This window comes from Cololabis saira, chromosome 14, assembly GCF_033807715.1.
Source record: "Cololabis saira isolate AMF1-May2022 chromosome 14, fColSai1.1, whole genome shotgun sequence".
NCBI lineage: Eukaryota > Metazoa > Chordata > Actinopteri > Beloniformes > Belonidae > Cololabis > Cololabis saira.
The window spans coordinates 21,001,091-21,019,355 of NC_084600.1; the positions used below are offsets into that span (position 1 = coordinate 21,001,091).

General features: G+C 45.5%; 1 protein-coding gene across 3 annotated transcripts in view; it reads right to left on the reverse strand.

Annotated features, from left to right (window-relative positions):
• The window catches only part of fam222ba (family with sequence similarity 222 member Ba), a 32,507-nt gene that overhangs the window by 7,200 nt on the left and 7,042 nt on the right, over window positions 1-18,265 (reverse strand). For all 3 annotated transcript variants that reach the window (XM_061740103.1, XM_061740104.1, XM_061740105.1), the window contains exon 2: window positions 5,041-5,168. In XM_061740103.1, the coding sequence (XP_061596087.1) occupies window positions 5,041-5,122 (82 nt within the window). In that variant the 5' untranslated portion in view covers window positions 5,123-5,168. The remainder of the gene's footprint in view (window positions 1-5,040; window positions 5,169-18,265) is intronic.

The window sequence follows — 18,265 nt, forward strand, 5'->3', positions numbered from 1 at the left end:
ACTCTGACTGACTGAGGTCTTCCAATAATGAAGTCCAGTATCAGATTACACGTGGCGGTTTTCAGAATCGTCAGCTTCAAGGAAGGATGGTTTTGAACGTTTAACTTAAATCTATGAATAGCATCCTCAGCCTGTGCAGACCTCTTCAAAACTGATAGCTGCAGCTCCTATTCTGTTTTTTTTTTTTTTTAATTCTCTTAGCTCCTGTTTCAAGCCGGCGCTTTCCTGGCAGAAGAGAAAATATGTGTGATGAAGCTGCACGCTGATACGGTGAAACAACATGAATGACGCCCTCAACGTCGGCCTCCATCAGCCCAGGACACGTCCCTGAGGAACAGACCGGGATGCCAGGGGTTAACTGAACCAACAACCGGTGGAAGAATTACAACATGATTTAGTCATCAGGTCCTTTCACACATTCTCATGCCTCGTTAGAGCAAAAAAAAAAAGAAGTTATCCTCTGGAAAACTGTCACAGTTCGTCTTTGAAAGTTCACAGAGATCCAACAGAGGCGGCTAAGCGCCGCGTCGGTGCGATTACACTCGGCATCCTGGCCTTTTGGACAGATCTGACTGAACATCGTTGTTGAGGGTGGCGTGTTTCACACACCCATTGATTTATGCTCTGCAACCGTCCCCCGTGCTGACTCAGAGAGGCTCTGTCCAGCGACTTCGACCCTCTAATCTTCCTAGGTGCTTACACGCGAGACGCCAATGGGCACCAGAGGCGTATCATTCTCACTCTGAAGCTGGGTATAAAGGGCTGCTGAAGCAGGGCCATGAAGGCGATGATTGCAGTGCAGTTTAGGAAAGCTGCAACAACGTCAGAACAGTTGTCAGCTCAACTATGCATTTTCAGAGCAGACAGTTGGAAATGTGTGGTCCAGGTTTCTGTGTGGGGGAGCTCATCTTTCCCACTGATATCTGGTTCTGCGCCTGCAAAAGTTCTCGACGACTTTGCTGCTCGATTTAAACGCAGGTCAGCAGGTCAGCAGGTCAGCCGGCGCACCTGGGTGACCGGCGATGGACCTGGAGGAGGTGACGTCACTAGTGCTTGCTCACGTGACTGAGTGATCAAGATACCGTATTTTCTGGACTATAAGCCGCTACTTTTTTCATAGGTTTTGAACCATGCGGCTTATACAAAGGTGCAGCTATTCTGTGGATTTTTCTTCCACCGCTAGGGGGAGTGCTAACTGGAATTAGAATAAAAACTAAGACAAAATAAATGCAAAGAAGAATACGCTACTTCTTCTTTAGCAGATAGAAGTAGAAGCAGATTTCAAACAGATAAATAGATGAATAAATACCGGTTATTTTCTCTTGGTTCTGTCCCGTTTTAATCAGCAAAGTTGCTGCTGTGTTAAAAGACACTGTTAGGAAAGGATCTATTTAGGTACAAACATGTACATCATTTACAGTTCAAAATCCTTCTGTACATGTAGTAAATGTCTAATCTAACAACATAAATATCTGCGGCTTGCATATCTTTTTTTCTAAATAGAGCGGGTGCGGCTTATAGTCCAGAAAATACGGTAGTTGTAATTAAAAAGGTTTCCGAAGAAAAATATGGTCAAACTACAAATTACATTGTGAACAATTTAAATAAATCTCCTGTGGTATCTACCCAACACAGGACAACTTCCATCCATCCATCCATCCATCCATCCATTTTCTATACCCGATTTATCCTTTACAGGGTCACGGGGGTCTGCTGGAGCCTGTCCCAGCTCATCACAGGTGAGAGGATGGGGTTCACCTGGACAGGTCACCAGTCCATCACAGGGCCACATATACACAAACAACCAGACACACTCACACCTGCGGGCAATTTAGAATCACCAATTAACCTAGCGTGCATGTTTTTGGACTGTGGGAGGAAGCCGGAGTACCCGGTGGAAACCCACGCAAGCACAGGGAGAACATGTAAACTCCACACAGAAAGACCCTGCCGGGCCAAGGAGTTGAACCGGGAACCTTCTCGCTGTGAGGCAACATTGCTAACCACCAAGCCACCGTGCTGCCCGTGATCAGGATAGTTATAATTAAAAAGGTTTCCAAAGAAAAATACGGTCAAACTGTGATTCTGATTCTGAAAAATGGGGAGTGGTAGTCTAGTGTCTAAAGAGGTGGGCTTGGGTCTGGAGGACCCGGTTCAAGCTCTGGAACCAAGGCAACCATGAACCACCTTGGGCCCCTGAGCAAGGCCTTAACCCTAATTGCTTCATGGTGTTTGTTCTCTCAGATGTATGTCGCTTTGGATGAAAGCGTCTGCTAAATAACAGTAGTAGTAGCTAAAACCTTTAACATGAAAAACCAAATTAAGTTGTGAACATTTTAAATAAACCTCCTGTTGTATCTACCCAACACCAGAGGCGCACAACTGTACCGCAAAAACAACCGACCAAACCTTTGGACTGAAAAAGAAATCATTCAACCTTTAATTAGAAAAAAAAAAAAAAAAAGGAAATCATGGTTATACAATGTCCAATAAAACTAAATTACTGTTTTAAGCAATTTCCCTGATACAATCTTGCTGTTTAGATCCATTTAAAGGTCCAGTCAGCTCCCGATAATGCATCCCAGTAAGCGGGAGGGTTTTATGATCGCTTCAACATTAACCCGAAACCTGGATTAGTTAAAAGGTTTTAAAACATCAAGGGAGGGTTAATGAGGAGTACGAGTGAGGCTTGCACTGGGCTGCTGGTGGCGAGGAGGATATCATCACTCAGATCTCCAGCGCGGCACGTTCTCGGGGAGGAAACGGGAGGAAAGGGGCCGCTCCGGCCGAGCGCTCATTATCCCGCCGCTCGCAAGCTGATTGGAACACGAGTGCAAAGTCAGCAGGCACTAATTAAGGTTTCTTTTATTTAAACTACTGCTTTTATTGAACACGGTTTAAACAGCGGGGAGCAGGAGCTCACACTGCTGGAAACTGCAGTTTTTTTTGCACACGAGCAGGAAATTAGGTCTGAAGCCAAGGACGTGCTTCCTTAGTTCCTCAGATGAAACCGTCTCCTTACGCCTTTAAAGAGACTTTTACAATAAGCAGACCCCGATAGAGCAATGTAATAAAGCTTGAAAAAGAGAAAAGAAAGAGGAAAACATGCTTTTGCTCACTGCTCTGGCCGATAAGTGGCCCAGCTGTTCTCAGTTTGTGCTGCCGATAAGAACGCAGGAACCACAGTCACTTTGAGGTATTCGAGTCACCCTGAGTGGGGACTGAGTCGTTTTCTTTATGGCCCACCTGATCTACTCCCCAAACAGCCTTTACATTTCACAGCCGTCCTCCGTTAGCAGTCACTCCCCGGTGATAAATAGAGAAGCTGCTCCGGCCTCCTCTGACAGAAACCTACAAGCTCGTATTTTAAGTGACTCTCCTCACAGATTCACCCGCAAGTAGCAGGAGAAGAGGCCGGCGAGGTGATGTGGAGAACCTGCTGAACCATCAGAGACTTTACCTCTGTGTGCATTTAAAAACTAATAGATAAACAATTAAGAAAACAAACAGGAGTGTTTTAAACTCTCATCTAAACTGTTTTTTGTGGGTTTTTTGGTGGGATTTTTCTCACTGCCCTGAATAAAGATCCGACAGCTAATCCATAAATTTGACCTCAAGCTGTCAAGCTGTCAGATGACGGTCTGTGCTGGATGAAGGACTGGGCTCTGGAGGGACAGAAACCCCTCCAGACGGACGGGAAGGAGATTGCGGAGGGCTGAGTCCCGCTTCTGGCGGTCACCTACAGGTGCTGGATCATCACTGGCAACCTGAGCACATGCACACGTTTCACCCGCCGTTTGATAAGACGATTAACTAAACACAGATCCGGGGCTGTGGGTGCAACACACGCTGCCGCTTCTGAGCAACGCATGAAAGGAAACGCGTTATGAAAAACTGATAAAAGGAGGGCGTGCGTTGAAATGACACTTCCAGGAATTGCCGTGCGATCGGGAAGCGTGCTCCATCACCTAAATGGATTACAGTGTTGGACAGAAAAACAAATTGAACCCCGGTTGCTGCCTCGCGCCTCTGATGTTGTCTCAGCGTGTCGTGTAAAAGGAACGGCAGAGGAGCAGTCTGGCTGACGGCTGCGGCGTGTCACAAGACCGTCTGAGTGAGGCAGCAGGCGCTGGCACTTAGCAGACTCCCTCGCGCTCGCCGATCTCCCGGGGGTTTGACTGATTACTGGGATTCTGAAATTACAGTCTTGATGAGCGGGAGCATTTCACAGCAACAACAACAACAAGAAAAAGAAACTGCAGTAAAAATGGGTCAGGCCGGGTCTGAGTCTCCACCGAGGGAGGCCGAGGCAGGAGGGCGAGAGATGTGGGATTGATTAGCTAAAGCCGACCGACGGAGCAGGTCGTTAACTGAGAAGTGACTAACTGTCGTCGTGTTGGGATGGAAAAAAACTGTTATTAGCGATTAATCTCCTCCGGTTTCACTAGTCAGGCTCAGTCAGCGTCACGCTGCCGACTTCAACTCTCCGTTTGTGCCGCCGGCCTTCGCACCCCTAAGTGTCCGTTTCCGTCGGGTAGTTGAGTTGTAAAAATTCAGGAAAAACGCAGAATTCAGCTGGCAAGCGCCGACGAGTCGGCTGTTAAACCGGGGCAGCAGATTGCATCTTAAATTCGCTCGCATTACAAGATCAGCGGGGCAAAAACTACTCAGCCGCAATCTGTCTGCAAATCTGACAGTAACCGACTCCTCCTGATGGTGGAAATAAGGCGAGAGGGGTGTGTGTAACGCACGAGCGGGATGGTGGCGTCGTAGTAGGCACGCAACACCACACTGCTGCCGCGGATGATGATGATGATAAGGATGATGAGGATGAGGATGATGATAGAGGGAGGGACCCAGTTCACTGTTCATCAGCAAATTAATGGCGCAGTTCATCCTAATTTCCCTTGAAGACAGATTTGGGATTCTGGAGCACAAATACTCTCCCTCTCGTTGGTTTTAATGCAGAACTGCAGACAGAAACCAGCCAAAATTCAACAACTTGTGTGTGTGTTTGCGTGTCCTGCGATGGCTACTCACATTTCTGAAGTCCAGTGTTCATCTGCGTGTGGGGGAGAAGCTGGAGGGGGAGGTCACCTGGCCCTGGCAGACAGGCCAGCATTTCACACAGACACTAATGCAGCATGGGGCACACACTTCTCCTCACACTGCAGACAGAGAGAAAACACACGGGGAAGGGGGGAGAGGTCAGACATAACTGCAGGGCAGCACATGGTGCGTGGCGAGTCAGAGACCGGGCCCGGACTAATAGAAGTGTGGAGCTGGTCCCTGGAGCCGCGGGGGCCGTGGGAGACATCGTTAGCTTTCAATTAGATACTGATTCACACCTGCAGCATCATGTGAGGTGACATTTGATGCCAATAACAACTTAAATTAAACATCAAACATCTGAAGTGAAATGCTTAGATGGGGCCTGAGGGGGCTTTGCGGTTTCACGAATCGACCCTGTACCCTCCTCCTCCTCCTCCTCCTCCTCGCCGTTAGTCACCTAGTTGGATCCTACAACCTACATTTCGGCAGAGGAAATTAATGACCCCCGTACGCCCAAAAAGAACAGTGCTGCTCCGAGGCTCAGATCGATCCAGCAGTCCCCCAGAAGTAGCAGAGGCCTTTATCTTTTCATTTCTCATTAAACAATGGAAGCAGAGAGGAGAAATGAATAAACACGGCTCCCATAAATGCGGACCACTTTGCACAATAACCTGGTAAAACAGAAAAGGGGGAATAGTTAGCCATGCTCCACTTGGTTTGCTGCTGTGCTCGAAACACCACAGATGCTTGCTTAATCAGCACTGAAGAACAGCCAGGGAGCAAATTAAGTCTACGGAGTCCGTGCCCTCCCCGTTCGCCGCGTAGCATCAGACGAGGGCGGCGAGCGTGCGCAGTCAAACAGCTTCCATGAGAAAGGCAATTACCCACAAAACAACCTTGGCGTGCCTGTCTGCCGCAGGGTGACGGCTTAAAAGTATCTTGCCCCCCTGCAGGGAGAATAGACAAGTGGAGGAAAGAGTGACAAAGCTGGAGAGAAAGGTGGAAAGGGAGAAAGACGGGTGGCGGGTTCTGGGGGCAGCGGGGGGCTGAACACGCTTTAAAAAGCAGGAGCTCAAAAAGGTCAGGATGACAGCTCATTTAAATCCTCCCGGGGAGGGAAGAAAAAAAACAAGGCTTAATGAAGCTGCCACTAACACGCTTACCTGAGGGCGCTGCACCCGGGGGTGCTGCGTGGGGGCCGGGGTCGTGAGGGGCAGGAAGGGGGAAACCGGTGGGTGGTTAGAGGTCTGTGCCGGAGCAGCCGCCTCCAGACGGATTTCGGAAGTGTTTTATGCTGCTGATGCTGCATCACCTTTTCTATTACCCCCCCACCCTTCCTCTGCTTTCTGATTTACATCCTGGACCGCCATATGGCAGCAATCCCTGCCCTCGATTCAGCGCGTCACCATGCATTAACTTTAATTGGGCTGATATGTTATTCTTCTCCCTGCGGCCTTGGAAGGGTTTTTAGGTGCGCCGAGCCTTGATGTCAGCGGGCGAGGTTTCCAGCTCACCCTCTCGTTTATCAGGCTGCCAAGATCTTGCTCAAAGATAACCGCAATCTCTTTGACAAAACGGGGCAGAGTTTGGGGTGGAGGAGAAACTAAATATCGGGACCAGCTCTTTGTGGACGGGGGCTTCAAAAGAGAACGGCGGAACGATGTGGGAAATGAAAACAACAACACCAGCGGATACTATCAGATCATGTGTTAGAGAACACAGTACAGGCAACGAACAGCCGACAGGCCGACACCCCCCCCCATCCCTCCTGCTTCCCCCACGGCGCCCCTGAATGTCAGAGAACCGTGCGGTGGGGAGTGCAGCGGCAAAGGTCAGCCTATGGTAATGCCCACCACGCCGACTCTGCTCTACAGCAACGGAGCAGGAGATGAAACCCAGCAGACAGGAACCAGACGTCCTCCGACTCGCCTATCAGCAGCACCGCCACGCCGGCTTCAAATGCAATATCACACACCAAACACCGCCAACTTCTACAAACGGCACACACACACACACACACACCAAAGATGACTATTTCTATGGGAGGCAGGATGACTAGACTTTTCCCTTCATATCTTGGCTCACTACTTAATATCAACATCAGTAATCGGAACCTACGTTCAAGCAGTTACATTAACTAATTACCTCCTTTGGCCATAATTAATTTCAGTTTGCAGCTGCTAGTGATTGGAATCATCTGCAACAAACACTTCAACTTCACACATTCATCCCATTCTTCTCCTTCAAAAAAAAAAAAAAAAATCACCCCCAACATTCATCTGTGATCATTGCTCATGTTTCTAACTCTTCTGGACAAGCGCTACCACTTTTTATTCATATTTTTGTGTTGTGTCTTATTTATATATATATATATATATATATATATATATATATATATATATATATATATATATATATATATATATATATATATATATATATATATATATTTTTTTTTTTTTTAATTTATATATTTGTTTCACTGTGATTGTATGTGTTTGACTCTTTGTGCTGCCTCTAGCCCAGATCGTCATTGTAAACGAGAAATTGTTCTCAATTGACTTACCTGGTTAAATAAAAAATAAATAAATAAATAAACTAGACCTGAAACTAGCCAGACGACTGAGACTTTTAACAAGTTGTGATCAGTGTCCGGACTGGTTCGGCTTCCCCTCTGACCTCCAGACGAGGCTCACCGCTTCACCCAGGCAAACAGCCATCTACATACCTGTCAAGTGTCCCGTTTTGGCCGGGAAACTTCATTTTTTCATTTATTTATTTATTCAAACAGGTTAAACTACCGCATTTCACCCCTCTTTCCTGCCGTCCCCCCGTATTAGTATTTTCCCAAAAATTTCCCATTTTATAATATAATTTTTAAAAAGCATTCCTGTGCCTCTCCAAACTGAATTGTTGCCGGCCTCGCAAGAACTGCCACTTGCTGTAGCCTGGTTCTCGCGAGACTAGTGGCAACAACAGCAACAAACTCGGAACAACAAATCAGAGATGGATGGATGTAACCAGAGAGAAGGCATTTCTGCCAAAAAAAAACAAGACTTCGTTTAAATATCTCTAAAAATGAGATACCAATTTACTTCCCTAAAGAGGAGCAGGATGGGGCACAGAGCCACATGAGTTAAAAGGGCAAATTAAAAGAAAAAGTAAATGTTTCACTTGAAGACAATCAATGTGTATATATTAACTGAAAATGTTTAAAATAAATACATATGCTTTAATTCCCTTTTGTGTTTTCATTTAGGCTCTATTATAGGATAAGAATGTCCACAGCATTTCAGTGTCAACAAAGGTCGGCCTATCAGATTCTGAGCACATAATTGTAGTTTTTAAGTGGTTGACAGGTAGTTATTTTAGATTTCTTGTAAACCTGTCTTATGTAAGATACTGGACCTGGGTTGGGCTGGTGCAGGGGTCGGCAACCCAAAATGTTGAAAGAGCCATATTGGACCAAAAATACCAAAAACAAACATGTCTGGAGCCGCAAAATTGATAAGTCTCGTATAAGCCTTAGAATGAAGGCAAATGGCGAAAGGCGAAATGTCAAGAAAAAAGTCGAAATGTTGAGAAAAAAATCAAAATGTTGAGAAAAAAGTCAAAATTTCAAGGAAAAAGTCAAAATGTTGAGAAAAAAGTTGAAATGTATAGATTAATGTTGAAGTACAATCTCGAGAAAAAAGTCGAAATGTCGAGAGAAAAAAGACAAAATGTTGAGAAAGAAGTCAAAATTTCAAGGAAAAAGTCAAAATGTTGAGAAAAAAGTTGAAATGTCGAGAAAAAAGTCGAAATGTCTAGATTAAAAAGGAAAGGAAAAAGGAAGAAAAAAAGAGAAAAAAAAGAAAAAAAGAAGAAAAAAAGGCCAAAAAATATCAAACATTTTTGAAAATGCTCCAGGAGCCACTAGGGCGGCGCTAAAGAGCTGCATGCGGCTCTGGAGCCACGGGTTGCCGACCCCTGGGCTGGTGGGACGGCTGGCAGTGGACAATGTCCCTTATTTTTAAATCCAAAACTTGACAGGTAAGGACATCTACCTCAGTGGCTTAGCAGCTTTTGTGACACAGACAACCCCCCCCTCCTGGCTGGAGAGGAAGCGGAGTCGGGAGTCGGGAGTCGGGAGTCGGAGGCCCGGCAGAGCCGGCTGGGCCGGGCCAGTGGAACAGGGATTGGCTGGATGGACCTCCGCCAGCCGTCTCACGCTATCAGCCCCGTGCAGACAGACACCACGGGGTTCTCAAAGTATTAGCGGGGGCCCCGGTGACTCGGCAAGTCTCCACCAGCTACTTATAGGGCCGTAATAAAAGTGTGTGAATAACTGTGTGGCTTTCATTGTAGACAAATAAAAGCAGGCAGACAAAGCAGGACTTGAGCAAGTGATGCGCATGGCTTGTGTCATGTGTCAAATTGCTCCCATAAAAGCTGACCTATTTTTTCCTTTTCATTCCTCAGTTGGGAAGGAGAAAAAGAAAGCCATTTGAAAGTTAAAAAAAAAAAAAAAAATTGAAATGAATAGGAGGAAGAACAGGAGCGACAGAAGCCATTTAGGAAATTAGACCCGGCCTGGCTGCGTTTCTTTGTAGAATGTTTTCGTCAATATCCGTCCTTTATTTCAACTGTAATCTGAATTGTGTTAGAAATTTAGGAAAAGGCATCGGGCTAATTACTTAGGAAATAAACTGTCAAAGCGTCCACCGACGGCAATGCATGAGGAAAAAAGGAGAGAACTGTACACAAGAAATAAGCTCATTAGAGCAAGAAACAAATGTTGGTGGAGGGAAACAAAAAAAAAACAATGAAGGAAGGAGAAAAAAAAAAAAAAGGTGGGAACGCATGTTTTGGTGACTGGTTGAACATTAGCAGGTTTTCTATTCCAATTACGAGCAAAGGCAATTACAAGAGGCAAGTCGCCATGTTGTACATGGCTTCCTCTTATGGCTGAAGGAGAGGAGAGTGGAGGAGAAAGCAAGCTGCTGGTATTTTAATTGCATGTTTACCCCCAGGTTATGGGTCTGAAATAGAGCCAAGAAAAGAGAAAAAAAAAAATGTTGCAGAAGAAATTCAATGCAACTTCACCGTGTTGATTCTCTCAGGGACGGAGAGAGTGAAATTACTTTTCTTTTGCAAGCCGAGTCTCTGAATAGGACGTAAATAAAGAAAAAGGAGCAGGAAGATGAGCTTTTTACCCTTGAATACCAAGCCGGAGTATTCTGTCATGAGAATGGGGCAGGAAAAAAAAGAAAGAAAGAAAAAGAAGCCTTGGCTCTTGAGCATGTCAGAAAGGAATAACAGTTCGGCGTGGCCTTCATTAAGCCATTAGGCCTTGCAAACAACGGTGCTGGAAAGAGGACTTCTGTCCGTTTTGTGGAGGTTTGCTGCCTCACACAATGGATCTGGATGATTCCAGCACATCCCCAGGCGTTTGGGATGACCCGCTTGCTTTTCCGGGCTGCAGAGGGTGTCAACTCTCACCAGAGAAAGGATGAGACTGCCGAGGAAGTGAGGGAGAAAAATAATGAAATAAGGAGAAGCAAGACGCAACTAGCACCTAAACAAAAAAAAAAAAAACAGGAGTAAAACTGTCAGGCAAGGAGACTGACATGGAAGTGGGAGACGCAGACAGCTTTCTTTCAAGTGGAAGGCAGCGTGAGCGAGTCGTGACAGTTCCCTGAAGTGAGGTAGTGGAAATGGAGAAAAAACGGCAAAGTCCACAACTGGGGCTGCTTCATCTCTGCATCCATGTCACACACAGGAAGATGGCTTCACGGTCAGAACACAGACTCGTGAATCTGAAAGGAAAGAAACTGAGCCCAGACTGACCTCATTCCCCCCTTCCTGTAATGTCATCAGCAGTTCGGAGGTCCTCGGACAGTCGAGAGGATGTCAAGAACGGCGGGGAGGAGAGAGGATGAAAAGATATTAAGCAGTTGAGTTCCCCCACCGCCGCCACGCCGTCGCCGCTCCCCATCGACTACATCAGCGCTGCCAGGTCAGCCGGCCGTGCTCCAGGCTTCAGCTCGGGGTCAGTGTCGCTAACAGCCACTTCAGCGGGCTCTGCTTCCCAAGGAGCCCCGCAAAAGGTGGAAGGTAGAGTGGAGTGTGCTCAGTCATGTTGAGGCCGGCTAAGGTCAGGCGGGCAGGCAGAGGGGGCTGGCAGCGCCGCCAGCCGTCCTGCGGTGCCGCGGATGCCAAGACACCGGCGCCCCCGGCTGCCACGTTTGACAGATATGTTTGCACCTGACAGAAAATGTGGTGTGGATGGCCTGCCAAAACGGGAGGGACGCCAGCCTACTTATTTATTTATCAGCCACAAAAACATGGAGAGCCCAGCTAGAAGGTCAACACACCTCCGAGAGGAAAGGACCAGTTTACTCTAAAAAAAACCGTAACGGGCAGAAAGATCTCACGAAGCAAATCTGCTGGTTAGATTTCTTAATACAACTCTCAAGCTCTGATCAGTAAACAAAATTATTCAAATTGACGAGAAGCTGATCTACATTTATTCACGACAGGGTTAAATTGCTGCGCATTTAAAGATAAATACAGCTATACGCGGGCGTCGGTTTGGTCTCAACATCGGTAGGGACGATATAACAGCATAACCTGCATGTACACTTTTTGCTGGGGACGGGACATTAATAAGACCAAACAGATTGGGTGAACGGGGGTCAGGGCTACATTTGTCACGAATATTCCTAATTAATTGATAGGCTAAATGATCAATGCTAAATAAATCTGTATTGACTTATACTAACTTTCATGTATATTGGTTCACCTGATACACGGTTCCATTGAAACCTTTGTTTTCAAAAACTACTAAAGAAACATTTTGAAAACTTCCAGAATATTCCAGGATTTTATTAGCAATTTAAATTGCAATATTTGAAGTCATCAGCCAATCAAACGTGCGTTTGAGGAAAAAAATGTACCGGCAAATTCAGCAAGTGAAAAGGGGTAAATGTAAGTCTGAACATAATGTAAATAATTCACTTAATAATGGTAGGGTCAATTCTATCCTTACACCATTTGGGAAGACAATCTAAATCACCTACTGTATATACATCTGAACTCATTATATAATGCAAATAAGGTTGCTTAAAAGTTGGTGGGGACAATTTGAGCCTCCTGAAAAGTTGGTAGTGTTATGTCCCTACCGTCCCTATGCAAACCTACGCCCTTGCGGCTATAATTCAGTTAAACTTCATCAATAACAACCAAAGTCTTTACTCTTAGGGGAACCATCAGCCTCCTGCTGACCATCTGGTCACATGACCAGAGCTTGTGCCTAGAGACGAGCTTCCTTCATCTCCTCGGTAGCATCACACACACATCCACCGTCTGGTCTAGGGTACGTGCGGTGACGGAGAACACCGGACTCCAGCCAGGTGGAGTCGAATGTACAGTAACAAACTGCAGACTTGTGGTTCAAGGTGGTACTGAACAAGCAGGTGGGTCCGAGTTGCTGAGTTACTGCAATGTTTTGAGAGGAAAGATGAGCTCAGAAATACATCCGACCCATTTCTGTGTGCACGAATGAGAGCTGTAACAGAGAGGATGCAGACCATCATACAGGAAGCTGCTTTAAGGACTGGTCACGGCTGTCCAGAGCTTTTAAAAGCAGTCTTTTAAGCTCCTTCTCCCCATCTTACAGTAAGTGAAGTGGGATTTCTCCCTTAGCGGGAAATAACCTGATGTGCTGGGAGCTGAAGTGAAGCAGCATTGTTCCAGCTGGCGCATAAAAGGGAGAAATGAAGACGGAGTGGTTTGATTTCATTTGTTAGCAGGTGCATCCATTTTGTGCGCCCCCCCCCACCCCCGTCCCCTCCCCACCACCCCCACACCCTCATCTTGCCTCTCTCAGTCAAAAGCGCTTATCAGAAATTCGACACCCCAGTGACAAATTGAGCCCGCGATTAAAAGGGAGAAAGAGGGAAGCTTTGTTAAGTGCCGCTGATTGGTATCCTGGGCCGGCCTCGCACATGCGGGATGTGTGCGTCCGTGCACGCACGTCTGCCTGGTACCGAGCCAGGAGTGCAGCTGATACTGCCGTCTCCTCTCCCCTTTTTTCCAGGTGTTCCCACAGCTTTCAGCTCGGCTCCAAGTGCTCGAAACAAAACCAAATCAATGAAGCAGTTAGTTGGTCCGCCCTGCTCCTCTCTCGCTGCTCATGCACATACATGGTGCGTGCATTCAAAATAAATACATAAATAACAAGAGCACACATGCGATTCCCCCTCCTGCAGGAAAAAGTTAAGGCTCCGTGTTGGTCTCACTTAGACTGGTGTTATTGACCCAGCAGGGGTGGCGGGGTGGTGGTTGGGGGTATCTGGGCAGCTCTTCTAGGACAAATTGTGCAAGCACTGACTCTCACAAATCATCCTAAAAGGGCTTAACACACAAAAACTGCTTCCAGTGCTACACAAGGCTGTTGTGAGAGATTTATCCACCGTGTCATTATTCTAACTGGCCCCTCTCCCATATGAGCCGCATATACACCAATGCACTTACAGTGGGAACGGAAAAACCTCCACAGACCCAAACAATCCCGCCTTTGAATATTCGACAATAAGGACAGTTATCTTAGTTAAGCTCACATGCAAAGGTTTCAGTCATTTCAGAGTCTTATCGCTGACTTTTCACATAAAAATGTCTGCAGTGCGAGATTATTGTCAATCTTGAGAATTTACATTCTTTAATAACTCAGAGCATCTCAATAACTCATGAACAGAGACCTTTAAAATAACACCAGCGAGCCTGAGTGTCATCTTTAAGTCTGGGATGTCTTGTAAGGTTTGATGTTGAAACATTCCTGACATAATCTTTCATATTTTATAGCAGACCTTTCGTATGCAAACTAAAGATGGTGATGCACATGAGCTGATGCATATATATATATATACACACACACACACACACACACATCAGCTCCTGTACATCACCGTCTTTGGTTTGCATACAAAAGGTCCGCTATATATTATATATGTGTCTTTTCAACCCTGCCGTGTCCAGTAAAAGCCTCCACATCTATAAAATGTTGGTAAGGTCAACTGCCTCCGTGGCAGTCTGGCCTCGGCAAGACCAAACAAACCTCCCCTGATGCCTGCAGATCAGCTGGGGGGGGGGGAGTAACCTCCCCACTGGACAGAGCTGTGTGAGATGTGTCCCTTTGGCCCCTGGCAATCCACAAGACATTTGCGGCCTCTCTTTCGTCTCCTGTGCATATGTGAAAACCTGCCCACCCCCAGCTCCTTCCCCAACAGACAACGGCCAGGCGTACTGGGCAGCCAGGCGGTCATCCTGCAGAGAGCCCGGGCAAACATCTCACCTCTGTGTCTGCATGGGAACATGTGGCCCCGCGGGGATCAAAGGGCCGTCCGTCCGTCTAAAAGTGAGCCTACACGCAGGGTCGGTGCATACAGGTGTTGTCATGACACCGGAGATTTCCTCCTACGCAGGTACGGTCGATATACGGAAGCAGTCGCCATGATATGAAAGCAAACGAGTGATTCAGAAAGTTTTATAAAAGCGCAGGACTCTTCTCTGATAATCAAATAGCTTCGGTTTATAATTTGACTACGGCTGGCGCGGAATGCAAAACTTCTTTGTAGACGTACAAAGACACATCCATTTCAACCGCGGCAGCATCTAGACAAGTGCTTGGTCAGATTTTTTACATTTTCTGTCTTTAAACGGCAGTAGATTTCAATCAATTTCACTGAATAATGTCTAAACATTCCTACAAGCATAAAAAATGGTTTTAGAACTGTTGTCTTGTTCATGCTGCATTGCTGTGTACCAATGACAAGGCAACAATTTAAAAAAAAAAAAAAAAAAAAAGGAGCTCATCTAACTGATTTGTCGTTAACTAAATTCTGCACTGGCTGCAGAATATCTGTGTATGCGTATCAATACTGAGATTAATGCTCCATGTGGCTAATATGGATTTTCTCAACTTAGTCTCCAATATCTTCCGTTAGCCTGCACCAGTGAGACAAAGTCATACAAGTAATAGAGTTGACCCGGCTGATAAAAACTCCTTTTCCGTCGATGTCTCCCTCCTCGCTTGCATCATGCCTGCTCCCGCAGATCTCCTGCGGCCGTCCGATGATTCAAGACTGATGAGGCTTGCTCAAAGGTCTATGCCATTGAACACAGCGTTAATGCACCCAGCAGCAAATTTTTTGCCATCGACCCCAGTTCTTCGCAATAAGGACAGAGCCATCAATCAGGCCGAGATAGCCGACACCAGACACGGGCTGATGAAGTAGGGGACTTTGGAGCTAATGACAAATGGATCTCTCAGATATGGTCGCAGTGTGCTATGACAATCTGCCGAGGACACTTGACCTTTAACAAAATCCTCAGCCAGCTTTTCTTCGAGCACTGCAATACAAAAAAAAAAAAAGAATAATAACTACAGCAACTATGCAGGCGCATGTTGAGGTAAAGAAAGTGTGGTTATTGTGCGAGAACTCCTGGTTCCAGATGGAGACGGTTCTTCTCCTAATCAGAACTAACAGAATCTAACTTCATTCTCCTCTGCACTTCTCCACAGCTAGACAAGAGCGAAGCTGTATTTTTTTTTTATGTTCTCCCACTTGCATTTATGTAATTGCCTTTTTCCTTTAAAAATTGCACTGTTGGCACACTGAAGGTCTCCCTCTACTCTTTTGCTCGATCGTGTTCCGCTCTTTTTTTTTTGCAAGTTGCTTTGGATAAAAGCTAACTACAAAGTAAAGTAATGGGTCCAGCTGAGCTTCAGCCTCATCACTGTCAGAGCTCGTCTCGACAGGTCCAGCCCTCCTCTTTTCTCACACCAAAGCCCAGAGAGTGACCTTCAGCAGGCCTGCTAGTCTTGCTAATTGGGGTCTCTACAGAGCAAGGCAGACCAACTCCCCCCCCGCAGCACTGGAGGGAGGACTGAAGGGCAGAGGGAGCCGGAGAAAGCAAGAAACTCTATTATCAATTGTAAACAGACCCAAAAAAAAAGTAGAATTTGAGCTTCAGAACTTGCCTTCAAATCAAACCTAAGATGCTCTGAAAGGAAACAGCAAACAACTTTAACTCGGATTCTGAACAAAATTAACAAATGATGATGTCACACCGACCAAAAGACTTTCTTCTAAACTCTCAGATTGGATTGCATAATTATAGGAAGTACAATCGAATCAATACCCACAATACCTCAGTTCAGTCTCAATTATAGATGTCACACAATAAGCAATGTTGATGATACACTTTGTAGGAATGAGCTGCACAATACAGGTTCATTGAAAACTAACCGTCATTGCAATATAAACATAATATCAGTAAAGCAAAAACCAAAAAATCCCCACAATAAATGGTAACGTGTTATTTCTAAGTGCTGTGGATTCAAGCTCTGAATGTCATTATTAATATATTGGGTCAATCAGTTAGAAAATAACTGCTCTATTTCCTTTATTTTTATCTTATATTGTTTGGGTTGCCAGGTTTAATATTTACAAAATAAATCGCTCTCAATGATTTAAAAAAATATATTTTTATTGTTATTCCAAAACAGCCGGCACATAAGGTATAACAAGATAAAGTTGTTATCGATGTTGATGTAGAAATAACATGTTTTTTTCTTTTTTCAGTGTCTTAATTTATTCACTATCTGGTGTCTATGTTTGTCATATTGTCTCCACAATTTTACACGATGATATAGCATGTTTTCTAAATATCCTGAAGCCCAATTTTGGAGTTTCAGTAGAACAAAATTCAAATAAATGTGTGTTTAATGTTCCAAAGGTCTCGAGATGTACTTTTAACTGCAGAGAAAAGCTGAAACTCTCACAAAGAGAATCAGCAGCCACAAAAATCAGTCGCAGAAAAGAATTGAAATTAAACAAACTGTCACTTGTGCTTTTAAATGCTGCTTTACAAAATAAATGTGTCATTAAAACTCTAAAAAGGGAACTTTGCTGCTTTGAGATTAAGCTTCAAAGCTATCTTTACCTGAAACAACTAAGCGCTGTGAGGTTAAACTGTTAAGTCATGTAAAGCTAAGTCATTACAAAAGCCCAAAGAGGATGTTAGTCCAGGTTGTTTTATGTTCCCAGCGCCAAGCATTCGACAAATTAACACAATAATATCACATAATGCCATTTGTAAAAGGGATTTTTTTTATCTCTGGGCAAACAGGGTCAACGGTCTGCTCCCAGGAACGCGGATAAGACAGCGACACGGTTCATTTAGAGCAGGCCCGGGCCGGCCGCCGCGCTGCACTTTGCCTTTGCCAACACATCATCATATCAGAACTACTTTCTATCAGTGTGATCAGCACTCAGCTAAAAAAGAAAAGGGGGGAGGAGGAGGGGAGAAAATGTGCAGGAAGTTAACCTGTAAAAACAAGATATAGAGAGCCTTTATGTTGGGAAAGTGCTGCTGAACCCTTTTCTTTTGCTTTTTTTCTCCTTCCCAGAATCAGAGTAAAAAGGCAAGTTCTGAGGGAATTAGAGAACATACACTGGAACCTAGTAACCGTTTTAAAAGCGGGCTCGTGATAGATCCAGTGAATGACACTTTGAGCCGGAATGGCCATGAATAGAAAGGTCTGCATTTAATTTGCTAATCCATCATTCCAATTGTACTCTGCAACAAAGGGGAAGGAGAGTGGTGGGGCATTCAGAGGCAATGGAGCATGCTGAGGGGTGCGTGTGTGGTTCTCCATGGAACCAGAGGCCGTGGCCCTTGGCCCTGAAAGCCCAGCTCGCACCGGGGAGAATGGGCTCTGATGAGCTCAACGCAAGCAAGTCTAATCCCTTCATGTCTAAAGAATTGTTTAAGTATGTTTGACTGATTAACCCAAACCCCTCGATTCCACTTACAATCTATTTGTTCAATCAAGGCCCCTGCACTCATCGTGCTGCAGAGTGAGTGGGAGGCGATGGCGAGGGAGAGAGAACGCAAAGAGAGACGGAACAAGATGAAGAGAAACCAAAAAAGCGGCTGCATAACAATCAGCTCGGCAGAAGAATGCTAAAGTCAAAAGGACAGCTATTTTGTTCCACTTGCAATTGTCAAAATGCACATAGTGCGCGAGCTCCCGCGAAACCGCAGTCGCGAACATTCAAAAGGTCAGAGAAGTCCTGCCTTAAGAGATTTCAAGAAGAAAGCTTGCAGTTGTGAGCAGGCATACATCACTGCCATTCGGGTTTTTGAAAAGGTTCATGGGAAAATG